The sequence below is a fragment of the Lynx canadensis genome, chromosome C1, assembly GCF_007474595.2.
Source record: "Lynx canadensis isolate LIC74 chromosome C1, mLynCan4.pri.v2, whole genome shotgun sequence".
NCBI lineage: Eukaryota > Metazoa > Chordata > Mammalia > Carnivora > Felidae > Lynx > Lynx canadensis.
The window spans coordinates 158,776,886-158,801,092 of record NC_044310.1 but is presented as its reverse complement, the minus strand read 5'-3'; the positions used below and the strand labels follow the sequence as shown (position 1 = coordinate 158,801,092).

The following is a 24,207-nucleotide window of genomic DNA, read 5'->3' as shown; positions in this document are numbered from 1 at the left end:
AGTTAAAGCTAAGCAGAAAATTGAGAAGGATCTTAGTTTTCCATTAGCCTGGAGCTGATTTCCATTTAGCCTGGAGTTGCTCCCAGCCTGGCTCACAGGCATCTCATGGTAGTTGTTTCTCTGTTCCTCTCCTAGGCATTTACTTGTCCTCTCAGTATCTCTTTACCTTGTTTCCTTTTTACAAGTCTCTAGTTTTTTACCAGCTGCTCTAAGTACCACATTAGGCCCAATTAAAGGGCTTTCTCCCTTACGGGCTCTATCCCAACACCTTTCTTCAGTTTCCTTTTCAGAGGATGTTTCACCTCTGAAAAGAAAAATGTTTTCACAACATTTGTATCTTGAAAGCCAATGATGGGTTTAAAAACATTTGAGGGTAGGGGGTGTATATCAATCATACATCAATAAAGTTTTAAAAACGTGGTAAGTCCTATTGTCTATCATTTGAACACTGAAAATCCTCAAGATCTCCCATTTACATTTTAACACATAAACCCTTCGGTTTCTCTTCAGCAATATTCTCCCAAATACATAATCTGTCTTGAAGAAAGGGAAAAAATTTTGCCCTAATCTCAAAGCCTTCTCCCTAACCTCTTCATCAAGGGATCTGCAGTAAAATATCCAATCTTGACCCTCACACAGATAATCTGCCTAAAATCTTTTCATGTAGTATTAAATATAAACATACCTAAAACTCAATTTAATACATATGATTATTCATATACCAGCAAGACAAGCATTAATATTAAACAAAAATAATAATGTTTGATTCCAAAAAGGCATGGATCTTCATAATAGGGTGTTAGGTATAATCCCACCCACCCAACCCCCAACCCCTGCCCAATCCCCTGCAAGGAACCATCATTGTTAGTCAAAGACTCCTTCTACCAGGGAGGTTTCTTTACAATAAACTCAGGGTCAAGTGTTCTTTCTGATACTTTTGGCTGATGTCCCAGAATTAAAATTCATGTTCTTGAGTCTGCACTAAGGTTTGCTACTTATAATTTTGCTATGGGAGTTTGGAGGAATCTGAAGAATACTATGAGGATTCCTGCAGGGTACTTAGTGACATTATAAGAAAAGAGGGTGACCATCATTTTGATTAAATTGACCAGTTTATTTAAGCTATGTCTAGAAAATGTCCCTCTGTCTAGAAATAAACTTAAGAAAAAGTTCTGATACATCAGCTATTTGGCATCTGATCCCTGACTACGTTCACCTGAATCTTTCTGAATTTAGTCAAACTACTTTGAGTTTATAAAGTAAACTGAGTGAATTCAGCAAAAACAGGTTGTCTATAGATATATAGACAAAGATATAACCAAAGAATTTAAGATCAGAGAGATCAGAGCCAGCCTCTTCCTTCCATTTCCAAGGTTGCTGACGTAAGTTGGTTTATTTCCAGTATCAATTAATATGGGACATGGTGAAACTATAAACATATCATTACATTCTCGTTATTCATTTTATAGTCCAGATCAGGCAGAAATTATGTCTACCACTTTTTACACTTCTTTCTTTTCACATTTATTCATTCATTCATTCAATTCAATTCTACTATACTTTTTTTTCATCAAGGGTTAGGGATGGCTTACCTCAAAGACACATACTTTTAGCATAGTTTGTTTTGTTTTTTGTTATCTTAAAACAGCTTGATTTATTATTTGCAATACATTTCTATTATTAGAACAAAGCCATTATATACATTCTTTGAGAGCTAGGACCAATCTCTTCACAGTATTCTACACCCATCTTTATAGTCATTGAAAGCAAAATATTATTGACCTTATGACTAACTTCTCTATTGTTCCTATACCCTTTTCAGGTAGTATGCCCCTGAACACTTTGGCATGACTGAGGTGACTTGAAATCGTTCTACTGCCATCTCCACCACGCTTGGGACTCTTCTGGTGGTGCATCTTGATAACAATCAGCTCTACAAATTAATAACCATAAAGGTCCTTTAATAAGGCTGGAACCTGTTTAATTGCTCTCCTCTAAGGAGCCAAGGGAAATACAGTTCTGTTTTTATCTGACCTTTGGGATTTTCCACTGTCTGTCAGTCTAAAGTCAGTGGGAGGCAGACAGAGAAAATTAACAGCTGGCTAGAAGAAAAGAAAGGTATTATTATGACTAAAATCAGCCATGCTGGGAAGGAAAGGGCTGGCCAAACTCATTAGATTACAGAAGCAATACTTTACCCAGAGTGGCTGTCCCAGGGTAACTGGAGTGTCTTGTAATCTAATCCCTTAAGATTTAACACTCTCACCTACCTCCTAATCATTCACCTCCTTTCTTGGAAAAGCAAAAGAATCTGTGTATTTTGCCAAATTGATGGCATGAAGCCCAGAAACTATGACATAAATGTATCACAGAATAATATTTGAACCTAGGGTTATAAATATCTTCTGTCACCCCTGGCATATATTTAATAGAGACAGCCTGTATCTCGTAAGATAAGAGTAGTCGAGTACTTAGAGCTAGAGGTAATAATGTGCAACTGTGTACCATGGAGAAGGAAGTGACTGCAAGAAAGTTGAAAAGGTTTAAATTAATTTGCTTTGGTGCACAAGGAGCTACTTGCATAAATATATTTCTGAGCCTTGGTGTAACCTACATATTCCTATATTCATATTACACAACACACTTTAATGGCTGGAACAACCCCAACTCAGAAAAGGGCAGTATTGTTTTGGTGTTTGTTATCACAGCTGTAGTGAACTGATGACAACGGTAACAATTTGCAGGCATGTGGCACTTACAACAGTACTTCTAATTTAATATTCAGTTGTGCTTCTTGTTAAAATGCAGATTCTGGTTCACCTGTTCATAGATGGACCTGAGAGTCCGCATTTCTAACAAGCTCTCACATGATGACAATATTTCTGGCCTGATCAGACCATACGTTGAGGAGCAAGACCTTATATATGACCAGATGGGATCTGAAAAGAAAGTATCCTGTCCCAGCTTAGAACGTTCACATCTACAAGATACAAGAATATTAACACCTGAGTTTCTTTCTCTTTTGGGAATCACCTACCTTGTCAGTGAACCCTATAATCCTGAAGCAATGCTGAATTGCTTCAAATTGTCTTCTGTAAGATTCCTTGGAAGTGATGTCGTGTATCACCCTTCCAGTTTCATCAGCTATGTACCTAAATGGAGTATGACCAAATACAATGAGCATTGACGTGGCAAATGGCACCCCAAATACCAGGGCATCACTGGGCTCCTTCTTCACAAGGGCATTTCCCTTCCAGTCCAATTGCAGTGGAATAATGGTGCATGTGGCTGAGTAAAATGGCCACAGTTAAGTTTTTAAACGTTCTAGAAAATGCAAAAGGTGAATGGCTGCAGTTAAGCTTTTGAGTTTCTGGAAAATGAAAATGGTGCCATTCACCTTGGGTATTTCAACTTAAGACACTATCAGTGTCCAGTTAGGAAAAACAGCTCCATTTATTTCCAAGTTTTCTCAATTGCTAGTTACACATTCATTAAAAATCAACAACTAAAACCCCTGATACTTACCTAGGAGGCTTTTCCTCAGGAAGTCTGAACTCAGAAAGTTTCTTCTGGTGATAAAGACCAGCATAAATATAGTAAAATATGTGAAAATTTTTCTCTCCCCTGGAAGAAAAGAGGGGAGAGGATATTATTAATGACATATTCTGGGGCCTCCCCACTTTAAGTAATCTATACCATCTTTCTGTGAAAAATATTATCCTGTAGCAAATTTGCATTTTCAGGCAATTAAATTTGCCACATCCCAATTACAGAATAGTAATAGTGATAGGATTAGTATAGTAATTGTCACAGTGTCACATTATTAAGCACACTTATCTTTACGCAGAAGGAGGTTTTAGAGAATGGAACATTCATACGTCACAGTCAGGTTATACACGTTTAGAGATATTTCTAGTACAGCCCAAAGGACGAGGCATCTGTGTCACATGCCTTCTGTTAGTAACCCGTGTTGCTTCAGAAACAGTGATAACAGCTTAGAGACGTCAGTCAGTCTCCCTATTTTATTGGAGCCCCAGACAGTGGCTCTCCAGTCCTACGGCAAGGTAGGGAGCAAAACTGGGTCCTGGACTGAGGTCTCCACTCTTTCAAACCTGTGTTCTTTCAAATGCAATTCAAAGCAGTATGCACCAGTTCCCCTGCCAGTGCAGAGCCCGAAGTGGGGCTCAAACCCACCAACCACGAGATCATGACCTGAGCCGAAATCAAGAGTCAGATGCTTAATCAACTGAGCCACCCAGGCACCCCAAGAATTTTTTTTAACTGGTCCTTCAGCATAGACAGTTTGAAAAGCCCTGCTCTGGGTCCCTTTCCTTCCTCTGGAGGAGGGCAGTCTCTTCTGTTGATATCCCAGGATTTGACAAATCCTCATTTTGGCCAATTTAGCTCTGTGAAAAGAAATCGTTCTACTCCTTGTTCCCATCTGTGACATGGGCCCCACTCTTTTCTTCAGCTTCTTCTAGGTATCCTGGTCTTCCTTTGTCATTTATCCTGCCAAAGCTCTTCTAGGATATTCTTATTCCTCTCTTGTATTCCAGATGCCTCTGCTCACCATTTCTCACTCATCTGTTCCCTCAACTAATAAATTTACCTAGTGTCAGTCAGAGCAAGCACTGTACCAGGTGCCAGGGATACAGGACTAAGAGGATTCCTGCCTTCTGGAGCCTCCCTTCTAGTGACAGAGTTAGATAAAACAAGGAAACTTGTGATGAGGGCTTTGAAACAAACAAAAGGCTAAGATGAAGAATAAGGTTGGGGGATAAGGGTTGCTTGTGTTAAGTCAAGGGAAGGACTCTCTAAGGAAATAACACTTCCAAACACTGAAACATGAGAAGGGACTGGAAGGAGCTACAGAAAGAAGGGGGAAGAGCATTCCAAAGACAGGGAGCAACATATACACAAGGGCTCTGAGCCTGACACCCACATAGAACCAAAAAGATGCTAGGGAGAAGGGGGTGGGCAGGTAGGCAGGGCCAGCCCATACCAGGCCTTGTTAGGCCATAATGAGGACTTTGTTGATTAAGCAATTAGAATTCTTTGAAGTGTATTAAACTGGAGCCAAGAAGCACTTTAAGTATATAACATGAGTAGATCTGTGTTGAAAAAGTACATTCTAGCTGCAGGATGAAGACTAGACTGTAAGAAGCCAAGATGGATGCAGGGAGACCAATTAGGAGGTCGTGGTGAGAGAGCAAGCAACTTGGATAGGTATCAATTATAGTGCTGATGGAGAACAAGAGTAAGCTTAAAGATATATCTGGAGGAACAACTAAAAGAACATCCTGAGAGAACGAATGAGGGTGGTGTGAGAAAAGGACCTGGAGTCTGCCTCCCAGGTACCTAACGTGAGCATCTAGCGATGATGGCACCATTCATGGAGATGGTAAAGCCCTTGTAGGGCTTTATGAATCAGCATGCCTGGTGCAAATATCACTTATTCTTTAAACTCTGATAAAATGTGCAGGCTTCAGCTGACCCATCTTGATCTTACCTTCTTACAGTTTTTTTTGCAGATACCTCTAGTTTTAATTCTTCTTAACATTGCCTATCAACATCCATCCCTACATAAATTCAATTTAATTTTCATCCTGTATCCATCAGGTTTGGTTAGGTTTTGTTGAGATAACAAATATTCCAAAGATCTCAGTGGCTTAACTGAACAAAGGGTTACTTCTTGCTCAGAGTACCTGCCCACTGAGAGTCAGCAAAGGGAAGGGGGTGTGCTCATCATAGACACTCATGGGCCTAGGCTGATGCAGCAGCCACCATCTTGCACTTTGCCAGAGGGTCTTGTCATTACACGTTCATTTGCCAGAACTGATCATATGACCACATCCAACCACAGTGTACGTAAAAGAGAAATCCTACTATGTGCTCAGAAGGGAGCAGATCAGAAACGTTAGGTGAACAGGATTTGCATGAGCCCCATTTTCTCCTCATTCAGTATCTTCAGTCTATTTTACCTCATCACTTCTATCAGACTGAATAAACTTAACAATAATATTATGGTATATTAGGCACCTATTATGTTTCAGAGTTTATATTTGGTATAAATCACCTTATCTCATTTGATTCTCATAATAGTCCTGTATGGATGACTTTCTTATGCCCTTTTTGCATGTAAGGAAAATACGATATGAGGATATTTACACTAAGTGACATATAAAATAAGTGACATAGCTGTGATTGGAACCCTCTTCACATTATCTTCCTAAAAGACCTTTTACATTTGAACATAGAAAACTGTGTTTTCCATTCTGTCGGATGCAGCTCCATAAACTTTAAAATCACCCTAATTTGGGGAGAAAGAAGCAAGTGACCTCATAAAAATTAATCAAGAAGCCACAGGGAACCTGAAATAACTCTCACTCTGTCTTTTTGTTCATTTGTTTAATTTGCATGCCAGTCCCTATTTTGTGAAGAAACTGCAAATGTGTGGCAGGAGAGGATGCTTGAACCCTTATCCTAGAGCAAGTCCTGTAGATTCTTCTTGCATAATATCTCTCAGATTCATCCACGTCTTTCCACCTCCCTCCACTGCTACTATCTTAGTGCAGGCCTACATTCTATCTCACATGGATCTGGCAACAAACAGTCTCCTAATGGTCTCAACACAATCCCTCTTGCACCTCCTCAATCCATTTTCCCCACTGAAACCAGAGAGATCATTTCAAAATGCCCCTTGGGTTTTGTGACTCCTCTGCTTGAGAACATTAAATGGTTTCCTATTGCCTTTAGAATAAGGTTCGAAATCCCCAGCCTGGTTCCAAAGCCCTGCATGATCTGGTCTCAGGCTCATCTTTGCCTGTCTCCCCCTTTTTGGGAAGAGCACCACCTTGCTGGCCAACTCTTAGCAATCCTCAGGTCTCAGATTAACTGTCTCATACACAGGGAGCCCCTGTCTTCCTGGATTAGGTCGGGTGCCCTTCCTTCTCTTGTTTTACCTTCATAGCACTTTATATTGTTTCCTGGAACTTATCATAATGGTTCTGCATTTGTTTATTTACTCGTTTTAATGCCTGTGGTCCTCCCTCCCCTCCCCCAACAATCCCCCATCCAGTCTGAGCTCCATGAATACTGCAACCTTGTTTTGCAACTCCAGCAGAGAGCTCAACACTAGCATACAACAAGCATTCAGGAGTTACTGAATAATGCACGAATGGACCATGCTCCTGAGGAAGTCTGGTGTCCTGCAATAATAATAGGAAGCATGGCTAGCCCTCTAATAACATGTACTACACACGACACTCTTTAAAGTAATTTTATATAAATGAACTCCTTCATCTTCATAGCAAATCCATGAGGTAGGCAATACAAGCATCCCCATTTTACAGATAAGGCACAGAGAGGTTAAGTGACATAACCAAGAACAGTCAATGTCAGAGTCAGCATCTGAATCCAGAGAGGTCCATGCTCTTCCTAAAACAAAGGTTTTTTCCCCCCTACTGAATCTAGGGGAAAAAATCAGTACGCAGAATACTATCAGTGCTTTTTTTAATATACAAATTAAATTTTAACGTACCCAATGATTTTTAAAAGTATTCACAATGTTGCTAAATTCTACCTAGTACCAGCTCAGAAGAAAAGGGCATCCTGATCCCAAAGTACTCCCACCCCAACCCTCTGTACTCAGCCTGCAAATATCTTTTAGGTTAGAAATTACCACTATCCTTTGCTTAAATAATTCCTTGTTCTTGGGAAGTCTGGGGGTAGGGGGACTTTGGATGCTAAGAACAAGGGTGAAATGGATTCATTAAGATTATGAAAGCCTCCTGGTCTATCTTCCAGAACAAAAATAGAGTGATAAAATAGTGTACCTACACTGCCTGTTTTATAACTCTGGATTTTTCAAGGAGATACTCAGAGATTCTTGCCCCCATCACAGCTCCCGTTGGTGTAAACATCATTTCCAGGTATTTTCCAAAACGGCTGGAATTGTCATTGATGACAGTGCGTGCATTTCCAAAGGCTTCCACCAGGGAGTTGACTTGCAGGATTTTCTCTCTCAGGGTCTGATTATTGGCCTGTGCCAAACAGACAACAGTCAGGAGGAGCTTCCAGAAATATCACTTTAGCAAAACTGCCAGGCACCCCTCCCTACCCCCAAAATTCACATATTCTTTTTGGGAAGAACTTCACTTGGGAAAAGTATCATCAGCCACTAGCACTGTTTTCTCAGATGAGCAACGAGTTTAGGTTATCAATTTTTACATCCAGCCACACTTTACTTAAAATCCTTGATAAAATGCCTGAACATTTTAGAAAGAATTTTAAAATAGAGAGATCCCATAACTTTTCTCAGTCATCCATTATAATATTCAATTAACCTCATCTGTAAAAAAGATTCCTTAAATGTTTAGTTTCATAATACACTACTTCTCAGTATATGTAACTGCCAGTCTGTTTTTTTAAGTCATTCCTTCAATGTCCATTTAACCAAGCTAAAAATTTCCATTTCCTTCAACTTTTGCTCAAAGATTTCTATTTTCCAATCCTTTAATCAAAGCCTTAGTGGCTCTCCCTAATCCCATTCCTAGTGTTTAACCACTTTTACTACTTAATGGCTAAATGTTTCTATTACATTGAAAACATAAAAAATTAATTGCTGATAATCTAGTAAACTCGTGCTGGCATTATTTTCCTCACTACGTGAAAGAAGGATGACATGCTGACATCTTAAGAGGCCTAGCTATCAGGAGGTAAACATAATAAAGTCGGAAGGTTTTTATGTAATCCCTAATAAAAGCCAGTATTTCCATCATTTATAAAATATGCAGTTACTCTGTAAGGATTCTAGCCACAGTACATAAAGCAGATAGTCAATACCTTCCCCAAGAAAGTCAAATGCTGAACAATCAGGTGGGTGCTTTCCGTCTTCCCAGAGCCACTTTCTCCGCTGATGACAATGCACTGACACAGAAAATGAAGAGTGAAGAATTCATAGCACAGGGAACAACCTATATGTTCAGCAATGGCTTTCATACAACATCTACCATTGTACACCTTAGTTTTTTCACTGAACGATAGATCTTAGGAATCTTTCCATTTCTGTACATTGACAGCTTTGACTTTTTCACAGCTGCTTGTTGTTCCATTGTACAGTTGCAGCATAATCTATTTAACCAGTCTCATATTGACAGATACTCCTTATGTTATTACAAGCAATACCACATCGAATAACCCTACATAGGGCATTATATCTACATGCAGCTTCTTCTGTAGAATAAATTCTCAGAAATGGGTTGTTAGACTAAAAGATAAAATGCATTTGTAAACTGCATAGATAGTACCAAATTGCTTTCCAAGGACTAGAACCAATCCAGGAAAGTGCCTGTTCTAGAGCCTCACCAATAGAGTATATTGGATTTTTGCCAATCTGAAATGCAGAAGAATAGTCTCTCAGTATAGTTTTAATTTGCATTTCTTTCACTATGAGTGACATTGAGGTCTTTTCATACGTTTAAGATTATTCATATTTTCTTTTTGTGACTAGCCCATATCCTTTGCTTTTTTTTTTTTTTGCATTATTGGTCTTTTTATTATTCATGTCTAGGAGTTCTTTATGTATCAAGGAGATTAGTGAGTGTATTATAATAAAAAACATACACTGGGTCTTTGTCTCTGGTTCCTGGCAAGAGTTCCTAAGACCCTTGGAACTTCTTGAATCATAGGGACAACAGGATCATCTTCTGTTATTTGCAAACAAGTCCCTTTCAATCAAACCTAACTGCTAACCAGGTGGTTCCAAGTAGGGCCCAAGACAGCTTCACGATAGATGCTGGTCACCAGAAAGACCAAATACATGATTAGAGAGTGGGAACTTCTAGCCTCATCATCCCAACTTCTAGGGAATGCAGAGGGGCTAGAGATTGACTGGACATAAAAACTCAAAGAACAAGATTCACAGAGTTTCTGGTATAAACACTTTGAGATGCTGGGAGGGGACATGCCCAGAGAAGGCAGGGAAGCTTTGTACCATCCCTCTCCCCTGTATCTTGCCCTGCGCAATCTCTTCCATTTGGCTGTTCCTGAGTTGTATCCTTATAGTAAGCCAGTAAATTTTGTTAATGTTTACTTATTTTTGAGGGAGGGAGGGAGGGAGGGAGAGAGAGAGAGAGAGAGATAGAGAGAGAGAGAGAGAGAACCACAGGGAGCAGGGGAAGGGCAGAGAGCGAGGGAGACAGGATCCCAAGCAGGCTCTGCGCTGCCAGCCCTGAGATGTGAGGCTCTAACCCATGAACCATGAGATCACGACCTGAGCTGAAGCTGGACGCTTAAACAACTGAACCACCCACGTGCCCCAATAAGCCAATACATTTAAGTAAAGTGTTTTCCTGAGTTCTATGAGATGTTCTAGTGAATTATCAGACCTGAGGGTGGTTGTGGGAATCCCTGAATTTTCAGGCTGGGCAGAGTGTAGGTAGCTTGGGAATCCCTTTTGTGGCTGGAGTCTTAAATGGGGGCAGTCTTTGGGGCTGAGCCCTAATGCTGTGGGGTCTGTATTAACTCTGAGAGGTATCAGAATTTAATGGAATTGAGTTGTTGGACATCCAGTTACCGTGGGAGAATTGAAGACCTGGTTGGTGTTGGAAAAGACAACATTTGGTGTTAGAAACGACAACAGTGTGGGGCAACTTCTCAACTTGGAAAATACATGTATCTCTCTCCATTTACTTCCACTCTATGAAATCTATGGATATTTCACATGTCTGTGGGAAATGCAAGAATTTAGAGAAGCCAAGTTTCTAACCTATAGTGAATCCATGTACTCTATTTTGTAACTTGCACTGTTACAGTTTCATCTATTCCTCAATGAATCCAAAGCTGAGACTTCACAGGTCTCAGGAGATTTACACACAGTAATTCTCTCACAAAATCTTCTCACCAATTTAGGTTACTTACATTTCAAACAGACTAAAGACACAAAGGAAAATATACATATTGAAAGTAAAGGAAGGGCCAAAGGTTGGATATGTCACCACTGTGAGTCAAAGGTCCAGACAGGGAAGCTGTATGGGTGAGCTTTGTGTTTAACCAGCATTGAGTTTAAAATCTGTTCAGTCTTTACCAAATCTATCATAATTTCTCAGCAGCTAAATGATGTGGTGCATGGTCCCCATCAACCCATGTACAACACAAAAAGGTCTGAACCACGAAAATTCTGAGACCTTAATAGGAAGGAATTTCATATATGTCATTCTACATTCTGTTTTTATTACAATTGTTGCTATGTAATCAGGTTTGTGTCGACTCTATGCTCTCACATTCATATTAGAAACATTCTTATTAGATTTTATCAGGGAAAATGAGTGCTCATGATGTGAATGTTTCACGTTACGGAAAAGAATTTTTTTTTTTTTAAATGTTTATTTATTTTTGAGAGAGACAGAGACAGAATGTGAGTGGGTTAGGGGCAGAGAGAGAGGGAGACACAGAAGCAGAAGCAGGCTCCAGGCTCTGGGCTGTCAGCACAGATCCCGACGCGGGGCTCGAACTCACGAGCTGTGAGATCATGACCTGAGCCGAAGTCGGACGCTCAACCGACTGAGCCACCCAGGCGCCCCCGGAAAAGAATTTTAACGTTCTCCTGCCGCTGTAGCTTCTATCTTTGTTCCTGTTCCAGTGAGCTACTCTTTCATTTCCTATTTCCTTGAATCAGCACCAGCAACCAGAATGGAGTTTTCAGGAAGACATAAGAGCTGCAGAGGAAGACAGAACACACCCTACTGTGTGACTTGGCAGGACGGGAAGGGGAGTTCTTACCTGGTCTCTGCTGAAAGTAACCATACACTGGTAAGCAGCATCTGCTGATGCAAATATGTGGGGCGGATTGGAGGCACGTTTCACCCCATGATAAAGTCTGGAAAACTGAAGAAAAAAATAAGTAGTTTAAAGAAAACTTCTAATGCTCCAGTACTTGTTGCCCGTGAAACCAAGGCTTTGTCACTTAGTAGGGGAACTGTAGCATCAGAAAGGCTGCAGAGCACAGGCTCTTGAGTCTGCAGGCCTCTGTTCAAATCCCAGTTCTGCACTGACTAGTTTCATGAACTCCTGTAAAGGAGTTGACTTCGCAGTGCTAAGTCTCTTCTTCTGCCAAACAGAGTGAATAATAGTGCCCATCTCACAGGATTATGAGAAGTGAGATAAGCCAGTGCCTGGCCTATAGCAAGCACTAAATGAATGTTAGCTATTATTGTTATATCTTGTTCTAAAAAGTTACCCCCAAAATGCAAGAACTCCATCTGTGATGCACTGTTATCTGCAGTGTGGGTTATACACCACTAAAAGCGGCATAATTTTATTTTCGCTTTTCCCTTCTTTTTATTTTCCCTTGTGGTTTTTAATTTCCTCTTAAGAAGCAACATGCTCTCAAAGCACCCCTTACCTGCGGGGAGTATATGCTTAGATTCTGGAAGGGGTTTAAGGCAATTAAGATGTCTCCAACATATGTGTAAATCAGCAAGTCCACATAACGCTTTTGCAACTGATGAATAATTGTATCCTAAGAAGAGGATAAATGGTATTGAAGGTAAACATTATTTCCAACCAGGAGAGAGTTCTAATAATAACAACAAATTTATTCTTACAAGAAAGTTTTTTCACTCAATTTAAATCAAATTTATTCTTATAAGAAAGTTTTTTAGTCAATTTAAATCATAAGAGAACGCGCCTCTTCGTGAAGAACAAACAACTATCTTGACTTAAGAGTTAAACTGGACTTTTTCTAAAACAAAATAATTTCCAGTGATGTGATAGATCATTTAGGCTTACAATATAAAGAGCTTTATTGGAAAAAATCCAAATCCTTTCCTTTTCATCGTTTTGGACATTTGGGGAACTAAAAATGAACACAACATAGGATCATAGTCACAGTAACCAAATGCTCCCCGAGCTTCACCCCAAGGCTATACAAACAATTAAATTTTCAAGTGACCTTAGGAAAACATGGTTGACAAGAAAAAGGTCAGACCATTCACATGAAACAAATGTCATCGGTGAGATTGCCTACTAAATATTTAGTACCTCATCCAGAACCTCTAAATTGACCAAATCATCCTCAAGGCAGTATTTTTCAGCATCTTCCACATGATAGGGTCTTCTGGTGTGCATTCTTTCATGTCTAGAAATTTATCCAGAGAATATTAGCATTAATAGAGTAAAAAGCATAGCAGAACATAGGCGACAAGAATGGTTCATTCACGGTCTTATCAGATATGTTCAGAGACGTCAGAGGTGGGGACAGGAAGAGCAAGTCTAGTCCAGCTCCCCACGCTGTAGGGCCCCCTCCCCATTGCTGTACAGCTATCAGGAGTAAGGTGAGCTCCAGACCTCAAGCCTCCCTTCTGCCACGGTGAGGAACATTTCCAAATGGGCCCATCTAATCCTTATATTAGCTTTTCTTAAATGCCAACTACAGCCTTTCCAGAAATAAGTATCTCCTCCTGTTTTTCCTATTCACTGTCAGGTACACAGTTCTCACCACGGTACTTCCCTTGAGGTCCCCTCATGCCATCCACCAGCATCAACCCCAACTTTTTGAGACATATTTGAAACTGCAGAAAACTTGAGAGAATAATATAGTAAATATCTATGAATCAAAAATGTTTACATTTTATCTTATTTGTTTATTTGAAATTCCTTTGTTACCCATGTTTCATCCCATTCTCCCTTCCAGAATGACTACTCTTTGGTGGGTAACCTTCCAGTCTATTTTTAAATATTGGTCATACATATGAGCAATATACATTTTCTATATGTTAATTATAAACATGATATACTGTAGGTTTCATTCTGGAAACTTGGTTTTTTCCACTCAACATGATTTTCTAAACTATGTATATATGTATATACAGACATGTACATTATTTCAGTCACTTTAATCACTGGGTAATATTACATCATATGAATACATACCAATTTATTTACCCAGTTCTATGATGATCAACACTTAGGTTGATTCCAATTTTTTCCTATTAGAAACAAAGCGGCACTCAGTATCATTATATGTATCCCCTTGTCTAAATATGAGAGACTTTTCTCTTAAGGGGCATTACTCCACAGGCATTTAAGAAACTTGATTGGCAATCAATACCAATCCCCTTTGGCATACCAAAATATAGTTCTTTAAGGTATAAAATTATTTCAAGTCACAGTAGGCCTTCCCATAATTCCCTTCATAAAGGGATCACTACTCAATGTGGTGTAGGGGGAAAGCATCAGCTTAGAAGTTAAAAGCTCTGGATCCTAATTTCAGGGTTCTGAGGAGTGTGTTGTGGTTCACTCAATAATCCCCTTAATTAATGGCCAGCATCTCAGTGTTCTTCATCTATAAATAGAATCTCTCATGACTGGTCTATCTATCTCTCGGGGGGGGGGGGGGCTGTGAAAACGATACAGTCATTGATACAGAAATGCAAAAAAAGTTGAAAACAGTTACCAAGCACTATTCTTACAACCTTATCAAAATCTGGAATCAACAATTTGCACAAGTCTACATATTACTTGGAATACCAATAACTAAACAAAATCACATGAAAATGCCTCCCAGGTACTATCATTTCAGCAGCAGAGAAGCATCACTGCATGGTACTTCACCAGCACCTTTTATGCTCACCATCATCACAGCTTCATAGGATACAGTGTTATTTTGCCAGGTCCCAGAAGCCAGCTTTACTGAACATTTTACTCTAAGTACCATGTGGGCATCCTAGCATCCTACTGTACACTCTGTCCCTTGCTACATGCATTTCACAGAAGTAGGGAAAAAGGAAGAAGCAAACTCAACAGCTCTACATATTGAATCTTGACTCTATAAATACAATTGAAATGGGCAAACATTGACTTTTTTTTCCTTCTTTCTGCCTATTAAATTAAATTTTACTTCCCAATTCCCAGCATTGGCAGACTTGAAGAAAGGGTGTCTGATGCATGCATGGTATTAGTCGTTTCCAGTGCTAGAACCAGTCTTGCTGCTAATTCACAGAGAGATTCAAAACATATGAAGTGTAAATTTACTTAATACAATCAAATTTATAACCTAAGCATTTTAAAAATTATTAAACAGAAGCATTTATTCATCTGTGTCCTAACATATTAGTGATGTCAAAGAGAAATCAGATTGAATTGAAATACAAATTTTTACTAAAACTCAGAGGGTGTTTCTAGCTAGCCACCTCGCTAAATAAAACAGTAGGAGGGTGCATATATCTGGCCAAATCCTCTCCACATAAAACCTAAGCATTTTTTCCCTTGAAGTTCATCATGAAATGAAATATCACAATACCCTTTTTATAAAATAATTCTTGTCATATTAAATTCAGCTAGTTTATCTCCTTCCTAAATCCGTATCTTGCAGTTGTATGAAATAGACTGAGTTTATTCTATACATCTTCAACAAAGAAAATCAGGAATTAAAAAATCATCCACAGCTCTGGTTCCAGTCAAGATGGAATAAGCACTCTCCACTGTGCCTCCCTCCTGAATGTGGCTCAATACCCTGGACAGAGTGCATGTGACTCTGAAAAGTGAATGGTAACAGGCAGACTGGGAAATCAGAATCTGAAATACCACTGAATCAATGGCAAGTTTCCCAGGGATTATTTTTCCTCCAGTAACTCCTGACCTGAACTTAAAAGCAGCCTGAACCACAGACAGGGATGTCAAGCTTCATGCTAGATGACATTTTTACAGCCAACCAAATATGGAAATACCGACAAAACCTCACGTGCAACATCACAAATAAACTCTAGAGAAAGTTGTGACTTTCAAGGTGAACATGTACATTGCAATACCACCAGGATCGAAGCTGTTATCTTTTGAGCCCTGTCTATATGCCAATCTATCTATCACAAATTTAATCTCCAGGAAACATGCAGATGCTGTCTGCAAATCGGGGTTTCTCACAAAAATTTTCCCCTTATTATATTTTATAAACAACTTTTAAAATATGTTACCTGCTGTGATTAGCCATGTATCACCTCTTCCCATGCTTGTTGGCCATCAAATTCCTTAGACAATACTTGCTTCCAAAATCGAAGCTGGCAATCTAGAAATTGATGTTGATGCAAGGTATTTCCACTCTATCAAGACCACTTCACTTTCTCAACCAGTGAAGAAAAATATCTGATATCCCTAGTTCTGCCTTCCCCAACTAGCATTCTGAAACTGCCAACTGCTTCATTTTCTTGCTTTGGCTATGGGGTTTGGAGGGTCTACTGAAGAGAAAAAATTATTCCAGTTTCTATTTGTTTTTAAAAAATTATCTTAGACTTTACATATGCTCATAGAAAGTATTATGTTCTTTAATATTTGTCTATTTTTAGTTGAAATTAACCAGAATAATTTGGCTTAAATTTTTTAATTTTCTTTCAATGATTTGTCACCAGTAAACTACCAGCTTAAATTTCCTTTAAATTCACATGCTCCATCTAGTGCCTTACTTGAGAATAGCATCTATTATCAATTTTTGCTGAAGAATTCCCTGTTTAATGTGAAAATTACAAATTTCCAACTACAAGGTACTTGGATTGAATGTTCCAAAGTTCAGAGGAATGGACAGATACATGGATAGATGAATAGCAAAAGGCATTCTATTAAATCAAAGGTGTAAGTTTTTAATGACTTAAAAGGCATTTTTTAAAATGCTTATTTTTGAGAGAGGGAGAGAAAGGCAGCATGCGAGCAAGGGAGGGGAAGAGAGAGAGGGAAACACAGAATCTGAAACAGGCTCCAGGCTCTGAGCTGTCAGCACAGAGCCTGATGTGGGGCTTGAACTCAAACTCACGAGCCATGAGATCATAACCTGAGCCGAAGTTGGACACTTAACCGACTGAGCCATCCAGGTGCCCCGACTCAAAAGACATTTTCAAATCCCAGCAAAGTCCATACTGCTTTTCACTAGATTCTTATTTGTTTTTATGAGGCTCTAAGTATGTTAGCTGCCAAGCCTGGCTCCCTAGATAAAGGGAGTTTGTGGGGGGCGGGGGGGAGTTAAAACTTAGGAAGAAACTCAAAGCTCTGGCTTGGGCTGATTCTTGGAGTTTGGGGTTGGTGGGAGATAGTGGATGGTGAGTAGGACTGACCTTAGGTTTCAGGGATCAGGAAAAGGAGGAACTGGTGTCAGAATTCCTGGCTGAAGTAAGGTGGGAATGAGGGCAGGTCTGAAACATCAAGTCCAAGGCAATGGGTGGAGAGTAAGAAATGGATCTGAAGAGTGGGTAGAAAGGCAGAGGCTAAGAGTTCCTGTAAGACAAGGTTCAGCATAGATGAGGCAGAGGAAGGAGAATGCTTTGGAATGTCTCAGGCCCAGTCCATGAGTGAGAAAGAAGCTGTAAAGGGTACCAGGCTGATTCAGATACTGGGGGTATTATTCTCTTGGAATAAATCCCTGAAGTACTTCTGCCTTCACTATAGTTTCATCTCTATGCCTCACCATTATGGTTAAAATCATTTGTGTGTGAGAGTGCTTTTTAATATCTCATCACTGGGCTACAGACTTCTTTGTTCAAGCTGCTGGCCCTAAGAAAGATATTGACAAATATTATGTATTTTGTCCAAAAGCGATTCTCTTCCTATCCATCAACTATACCCATGGAAGCAGGTAGGTCAAAACAGGGCCACAGGAGCCTCACAAAAATGTGGCAGGATGAATTCTTCTCTTGTTCTATGATGAAGAACGAAGCATTAGGAAGCCCTCTGAGGCAAAGTCAGGATGAGAAAGAAAGAAAATTTTTTAGCCTAATAATTACAAGAGATGTGCCAGTGAGAGAGGTTAAATGTTGCACTGAGAAATGCTTGATGGTATTTTGGACAGTCAAGTAGTGACAGGTCCATTGTGAAGGATGACTCTGCTTAGCTCTTCCATACTCAGGATCAGAGCCCTCTCCTTTATCCAAGAGTAGATGGGAAGAAATGGAGAATGACTAACCCTCCCATTAGATTCCAGATACAAAAGGAAATAAAATCTGTTGAAGGTGGAGAAAAAAGGGGTAGAGAAGAGAAGGAGTAAGAAAAAAACGTCTAGGCTCAAAGGTGGTAGTCCTCAAAATTCTAAGGCAAAGGCTTCTATGGCCATGGACAGAGCTCAGGGACAAATTGACAAGTTGGAATAGATCAGAGGAATCTGAGAGATCAGAGGAACTCCCTTATCACCACATTCAATGGATTCCATCCGTATAGTGAGGAAAATGTCACTCAAAACTGGAGAAAGAGCACTGTTTTATTTCTTCAAAATCATTATTTACATTTCAATATACCCTTTGATAACAGAGATGATGAAAGAGAAACTTATTTGACTATAACTATATAATTATGGGCCTAGAAGGAGAAAAACAACGGCAGGCCATCTAGGTGTGATGCCATTTTACTAAGAGTCAAATATGGATGGAGATACCACCTAGAGAACTCTAACTACATGTGCTCTATCTTGACCTAGAACTTAAGTTTATATCTACCAAACATTACAATAAACAGATTAAAAAATAGAATTGGGTAGAAATCACTATAATATCTCCCTGTTTTTTCATCTAAGCATGGTTTTGGCCAGAATTCCAATAAATCAGCAACTTATTATCAATCATATTAAACAGAATTTGATACACCCACCTACCCTAGGCAGCAAGAATCAGTGACAACAGCAGAAAATTCAATATTATTTATTCAGTTATAGACCTATAGATAGATAGCAGATACTCATTATATCAGAATGCTCTTACCTCTTATGCATTTAGATAATGCATTTACCTCTTAGCATTTATTTGATATCTGTTAGGAGGACAAGAAGATCTTTAACCTTCTATGTATCAAGCATCTTCAGCACTTGATAAAGTAATCATTCAAAAGTCATTCATTAACACAGGAGTCCAGGAACTCATCAGTGTACGCAATATGGTGGATGCGAATGAGTGTGTGTATGTGTGCACGCGCACATGCATGTTTGCAGGTAAAAGAGGAAGTCAATGAACAAGGCTTACTGGGGAAGGCTAGACAGTTAAGCAGTGAGAAATCTGTTTTTAAAGGTCACTGCTGCAGGTTGAAAAGAAAATCAGAAAAGCTGAGGCCATTGTTTTAATCAGCCCCAGGCAAATTGCAAGGGTAGAATAAAAATCCATTTAACAGAGCAGAAAACAACCAGCAACTTAATTCCCCTACCAAATAATACTTAGACTAGACCCCTGGCATTTGAGGGCTTAACATTTGTGGTTTCAGCGAGTCCCAAGCCACCCGCAGGGGAAAGACACGCTGGATCTTGTAACTGTACTAAGGGCTGCAGTTGAGCCCATAATGGGAGGTTGGAAGGCAGGAGGGAGTCACAGCACAGGCAACCCAGCACCTTTCCTGCCTCCACTCACATTCCAGACACTGGTTTTGCTCTTCTCCCACTAACTCCTGTGAAGTAATTAAACAAACACGTTTTCACGTCTACTTCTCTGAACTTTAATAGTGACATAACATGCCGATGATATTGATGAATTCAGGGATTTATAAAACTGGTTTGGGGGAAGAGTCCTTTTGAAGGTCAAGGCAATGGAAGCTGATGTAAAGGAAATGGCCAAATTGTTTAAAAGCATCCCTGACAATTAAGTAAAAAAAAAAAAAAAAAAAAAAAAAAAAAAAAAAAAAAAAAAAAAAAAAAAAAAAAAAAAAATGTAGCGCCTAACTATTGTTCACTGGATTTTAGGGCTTTTTAACCTCCTCTGAGAGAGTAAGCCTTGTCTTCATAACTACTCTACTGAACCTGAATCAAACATATGCTATGGCAAAATTACAAACTACCGGAAAAACTTAAATTCCAACAGTTACACTCATACACTACAGTCAGCATTAGGAAATAGTATCAAATCTCAACACAATGCCGCTTCTCCACAGTTGCTTCACAGACACAATGTGAAAGGGGAATGGATCACAGCCTAGCTTTCCACACAACTGTACCACTCAGAAGAGCTAGAATGCTTAGACCCAGGAGAGGGGAGATGGGGCCTTACCATCCAAGCCCTTCTTCGTGTACAGTGTGGCTCCTGCTCTATAGTGAATAAGCTCCCATGATTCCTAGCCTTGTTCTTGAACACTTAATTATCTAAACAGAACTGAAGTGGACCACTGCCCATCATGCTCCTGCCCCAGCTCCACTTTCCAGCCACTCACTGTGAAAAGGTAGTAGAAGGGGCATCTTCCCTGCTCCCCTCTGTATTTCCCAACCACACTTACCCCTAACCAATCTTTCCCTTTTAAAATTCACACGTGTATCATTTCCTCCAACAACTGACCCCCCAATCTCCTTTCTATCTCTGCTCTTTGGTTCCCCCATCCCCCACCAATCACTTTGTTAATTCTTCCCACATACTGACCTCAGGGTTCCTCAACTTGTCAACAACTTTTATTTCTAACTCCACCAAGTTTGTCCACAAGTTCAGCCATGGCTAGTTCCAAGTTATTTCTCAAAAGTTCCCAAGATCTCAGCTCTACAATCCCTTGCTCACCATCCACTCACTGAATCTGTTCTTCATCTGCATTGTAACTGTCAGTATCCTGACCTAGACCAGACCTCAAGAGTTAAAAAGCTACTTTGGCTTCACTTTCTTCCAAATCCCAAAAAGACCCCAAGGATACTCATCTTAACTCCCTTGCTCCCTTGTCCACCCATCATGTTTATCTAAGACAGTCTCCAGTCTGACGACTTGGGTATATATCTCTTTTCTCTACTTCTCCTGCTTGTTGCTAAGAAGCTAGAGATAATAGATAGGAAGGGCAGTGGTGGTGATGGTACATTTTTGAAGAGGTTCTGGTGCCAAGTGCTCTCCTGAATGCTCTACATGCATTATCTTAAATAGTGATTAACTTCACTACAATGGAATGCTATTCAGTTAAGTTCCTCGTGGGTTTTCTGTGCTATTGAGCAATCATCATGTCCATCTTTAATAAACCCTTTATCATATTCCTCCTAGTGGCTATTTCAGAGAGTTAACATTTTCCTGGAGTCCAACAGTCTGCTCCCAACTTTGAGATCACCTTAATCTTTTTTGAAAGATAAAGAAAATTCAACATGAGTTTCCTCATAGGACCCTCTCTTCTTACCCCCATCCTGCCCCTCAAACTTTCTGGATATCTTCATCTAACCTTTCTGTGTCTTTCCCAACTTTGAGGTTCTTCCTAAGGTCAACTTTCCTCTTGGGCCTTTGTTTCCACTTCCTCTTGCTTCCTCTATTACTGTCTCTCTCTTTATTTTCAATGTCTCCCTCTATATAAGATCCTCCCCTTCATCTGTTCAAGTTTCCCCCATCCTTTAAAAACTTGCCTTCTTCCCCTCAAACTTTCAATTTCTCTCTCCCCTGGAGAAAATACTAAAGTTGACAGAACATTCCCTGCCTTTGCAGGAATAGTAAGACATTTTTCCCTGCAGGCTGTTAGGTCTCATTTCTCTGCATTAGCTTTCAAAACTAAACAAGTATGTCCAGCTCGAAGATCTAGGACCATCTGGAATACTGCAGAATCCTACTCTGGACAGAAAGCTGGAAGTTTTGTATAATTTCTGGAAGTACCTGGCATTGCATTTGGTAGAACAGGAAGAGGAAGAAACCTTCTTTACCAGTCTCTGTCTCTTAGTGTCTTCCAATTTCTATTGGATTGCAGTCTGAACCAGGGCAGAGAGGCAGCCTAATTTGGGTAGACCCTGTGACACTTCTTTCTCCGCCCCCCCCCCCCCCCCCCCGCCCTGCCTGATCTCTCTCATCCAATCCACCACAAAGTCCTGACAATACCATCTTCTTAATATCCTCTTATTTGCAAATGCCACAACCTGCAACTTTGTCTCTCTGGCTCCTGCCTTGCCCAGCTCCTCCATTCTCGACACTGCAATCAGAATGATCTTCCTGGAGCACATGCCTGCTTGAAAACCTTCAGGGGCTCTTGAGTGACTAAGGAACAAATCGAAGCTCCTTAGCCCATCATGACCTGCTTCCTGCCTGCCTTGTTTCTCCCTTCCCCTGTTCTATGCCAGGCTCCAGTAATGCTAACTAATTGTTCATCAAATTCCTTAAGCTCTCCCCAGTCTCTGTGCCTTTGCCCTCTGCTCACTGCTCATTATTCCCTTCTACCTAAAATAATCTCAATCCCAACTCCTCTGTTTGTTCTACAGGACACTCCAAGGATCATCTTCCCACCAGGTCCAGGGGTCTTTTCTTCCCAGGTGTTCCAGGAAGTACCTCAACATCCGGGTACTTTTCATGTTGAGCTGTTCTTGTCTGATTCTTGTCTGTTTCACACACTGGACTATTAGCTCTTTATCAGGAACTGTATCTAATTTGCCTTTGTAGTCCCTCTGTTCAACAGAGGGCCTGACACATGCACACATATAAATGTCTTTTGAATGAATAAATGAATAAATTAGATTTTAAATGAGATAAAACTGGTATTTTTAACGTTCAGTAGCTCAGTACTATTTATTTTCGTGATGTCATGTGATAAGTAGAGATGAATTTGCACAAGTTAAGTCCAAGAGGTAGTTAGTGTTACACAGAAATGAAGACCTTTGAATCAAATAGACCCTGTATACTACTGCTGCTACTGCTAACACTGTGAGAGCTCACTCTGTACTAAGAGCTGTTCTTTTTATGTACTGACTCACTTAACCCTCAAATGAACCCCCATCTTATAGATGAAGAAACCTCAGAACAGAACAATTTAACAACCTGAACCTAAGTGGCTGAGCTGGGATTCAAACCTGGCAGAGCCACCACACTGGGTGACTGTAATTGTGCAGAAGAATGATAAGCTTGGTATCTGTTTCACTCATCTTTGCACTCACCTCAAATTTTCTGCTTTCCCCACCTTACCTTGTAAACTCACAACTTTAAGTATACTGAATTACCAGCATCAAATGATATTTGAGAGTTTTTCTGGGTGGGCTTGAAAAACACCTAGGTAGCCAACCCCTGCCAGCTGCTAAAAGGAGGTAACAGTGTGGGACAGGTGGTAGGTTAAGTGTCAATGACAGGCATTGTATTTCCTTTACAATTAATTTTCCTACCTCTTAATAAGGAAGTTGCTGTTTATAGTTTTGATTCCTATTTATGAGGCTGTGGAGTTTCTTTTTTTAAGTTTATTTACTTATTTTTAAAGTAATCTCCACACCCAACATGGGGCTCAAAGTCACAACCCAGAGATCAAGAGTCACACACTCGACTGACAGAGCCAGCCAGGCATCTGTGATTGTGGGGTTTTTTTTTTAATGACTTTCAAAGAAATACAAACTCATGAGTGAAACTAAAGATGCTGTGAGAAGACTTTGCTACCAGATTTTTGGTAGCAAAGAAGTTAACAAAGATCAAGAGAAATTACAGGAAGCAGGTGAGAGAGACTGGAGCCTGATTCTCTATGGTAAAAGAAGGGAAGTCTTTAAAAAGAGAACACACGTCTGGACTGGCACAGTCAGGCCCATGTGAAAAGCTGAGTAACGTTGCAACTTCAGTCTCAGAACTTGTTCTGCAGCAGGTTTCAAACAGAGAGAAAAGGAGGGAAGGCCTGATTCAACTTAGAGCCTTTAAGTGCTGGGTTTGTTTTTTTGCTTCATCTGTTTGATTTTATTTGATTTCATCCTCATTTTTGGTGCTAGTGCTGTGTGTGCTGTGGGGACAGGGGTGGTTTTGGGGCGGTGGTTGGTTTATAGGAACAAAAGCAGGGAAGAAAAGGGATTTAGTTCCCTGGGGCTTAAACGCAAGTTCCTACTGCTTCAAAAACGCACCAAGTCACAAGAATTTCTCTATCCCGTAGGCAAGCCATAGAAACACAAATGACAGTGGAAAACGGGAAAGAAAGAGTAGGAAAAAATTTGTTTTGAGCTACCCAAAGGGAACTTGGTGGTGGAAGGGAAAATCAGCAAGGTATAGTCACCTTGAAACCATGCCTCCAGCTCCAAGGGTTCTGATGCTTTTTGATTTGTAAACAGTGCTCTCTGCAGAAAACATGAATATTTCCAGAACTTGTGACTACTACTTTATTTTCTTCACCTCCAGTCCTCCGAATGTTCTCTTAATAATAATGGATTAGAGCTTATCTACATCCTGGCCAGTTTTATAAAACCAAATAATTGCTGAGCTGGGAAGCAGGTTTATTTGCATTTTAAAAATTTTTGTTAAAGAGAAATTCTGCCACCCTCTGGACAGAAACCAAAGATCTGTTTCTTAGAGACCACCA

General features: G+C 40.0%; 1 protein-coding gene across 2 annotated transcripts in view; it reads right to left on the bottom strand.

Annotated features, from left to right (window-relative positions):
* The window catches only part of MYO3B (myosin IIIB), a 388,605-nt gene that overhangs the window by 212,355 nt on the left and 152,043 nt on the right, over positions 1 to 24,207 (bottom strand). For both annotated transcript variants that reach the window (XM_032594437.1, XM_032594436.1), the window contains exons 9-15: positions 13,042 to 13,138; positions 12,404 to 12,520; positions 11,782 to 11,886; positions 8,845 to 8,928; positions 7,840 to 8,042; positions 3,526 to 3,624; positions 3,038 to 3,152 (exon numbers count right to left, since the gene is read on the bottom strand). In XM_032594437.1, coding sequence (XP_032450328.1) covers positions 3,038 to 3,152; positions 3,526 to 3,624; positions 7,840 to 8,042; positions 8,845 to 8,928; positions 11,782 to 11,886; positions 12,404 to 12,520; positions 13,042 to 13,138 — 820 coding nt within the window. The remainder of the gene's footprint in view (positions 1 to 3,037; positions 3,153 to 3,525; positions 3,625 to 7,839; positions 8,043 to 8,844; positions 8,929 to 11,781; positions 11,887 to 12,403; positions 12,521 to 13,041; positions 13,139 to 24,207) is intronic.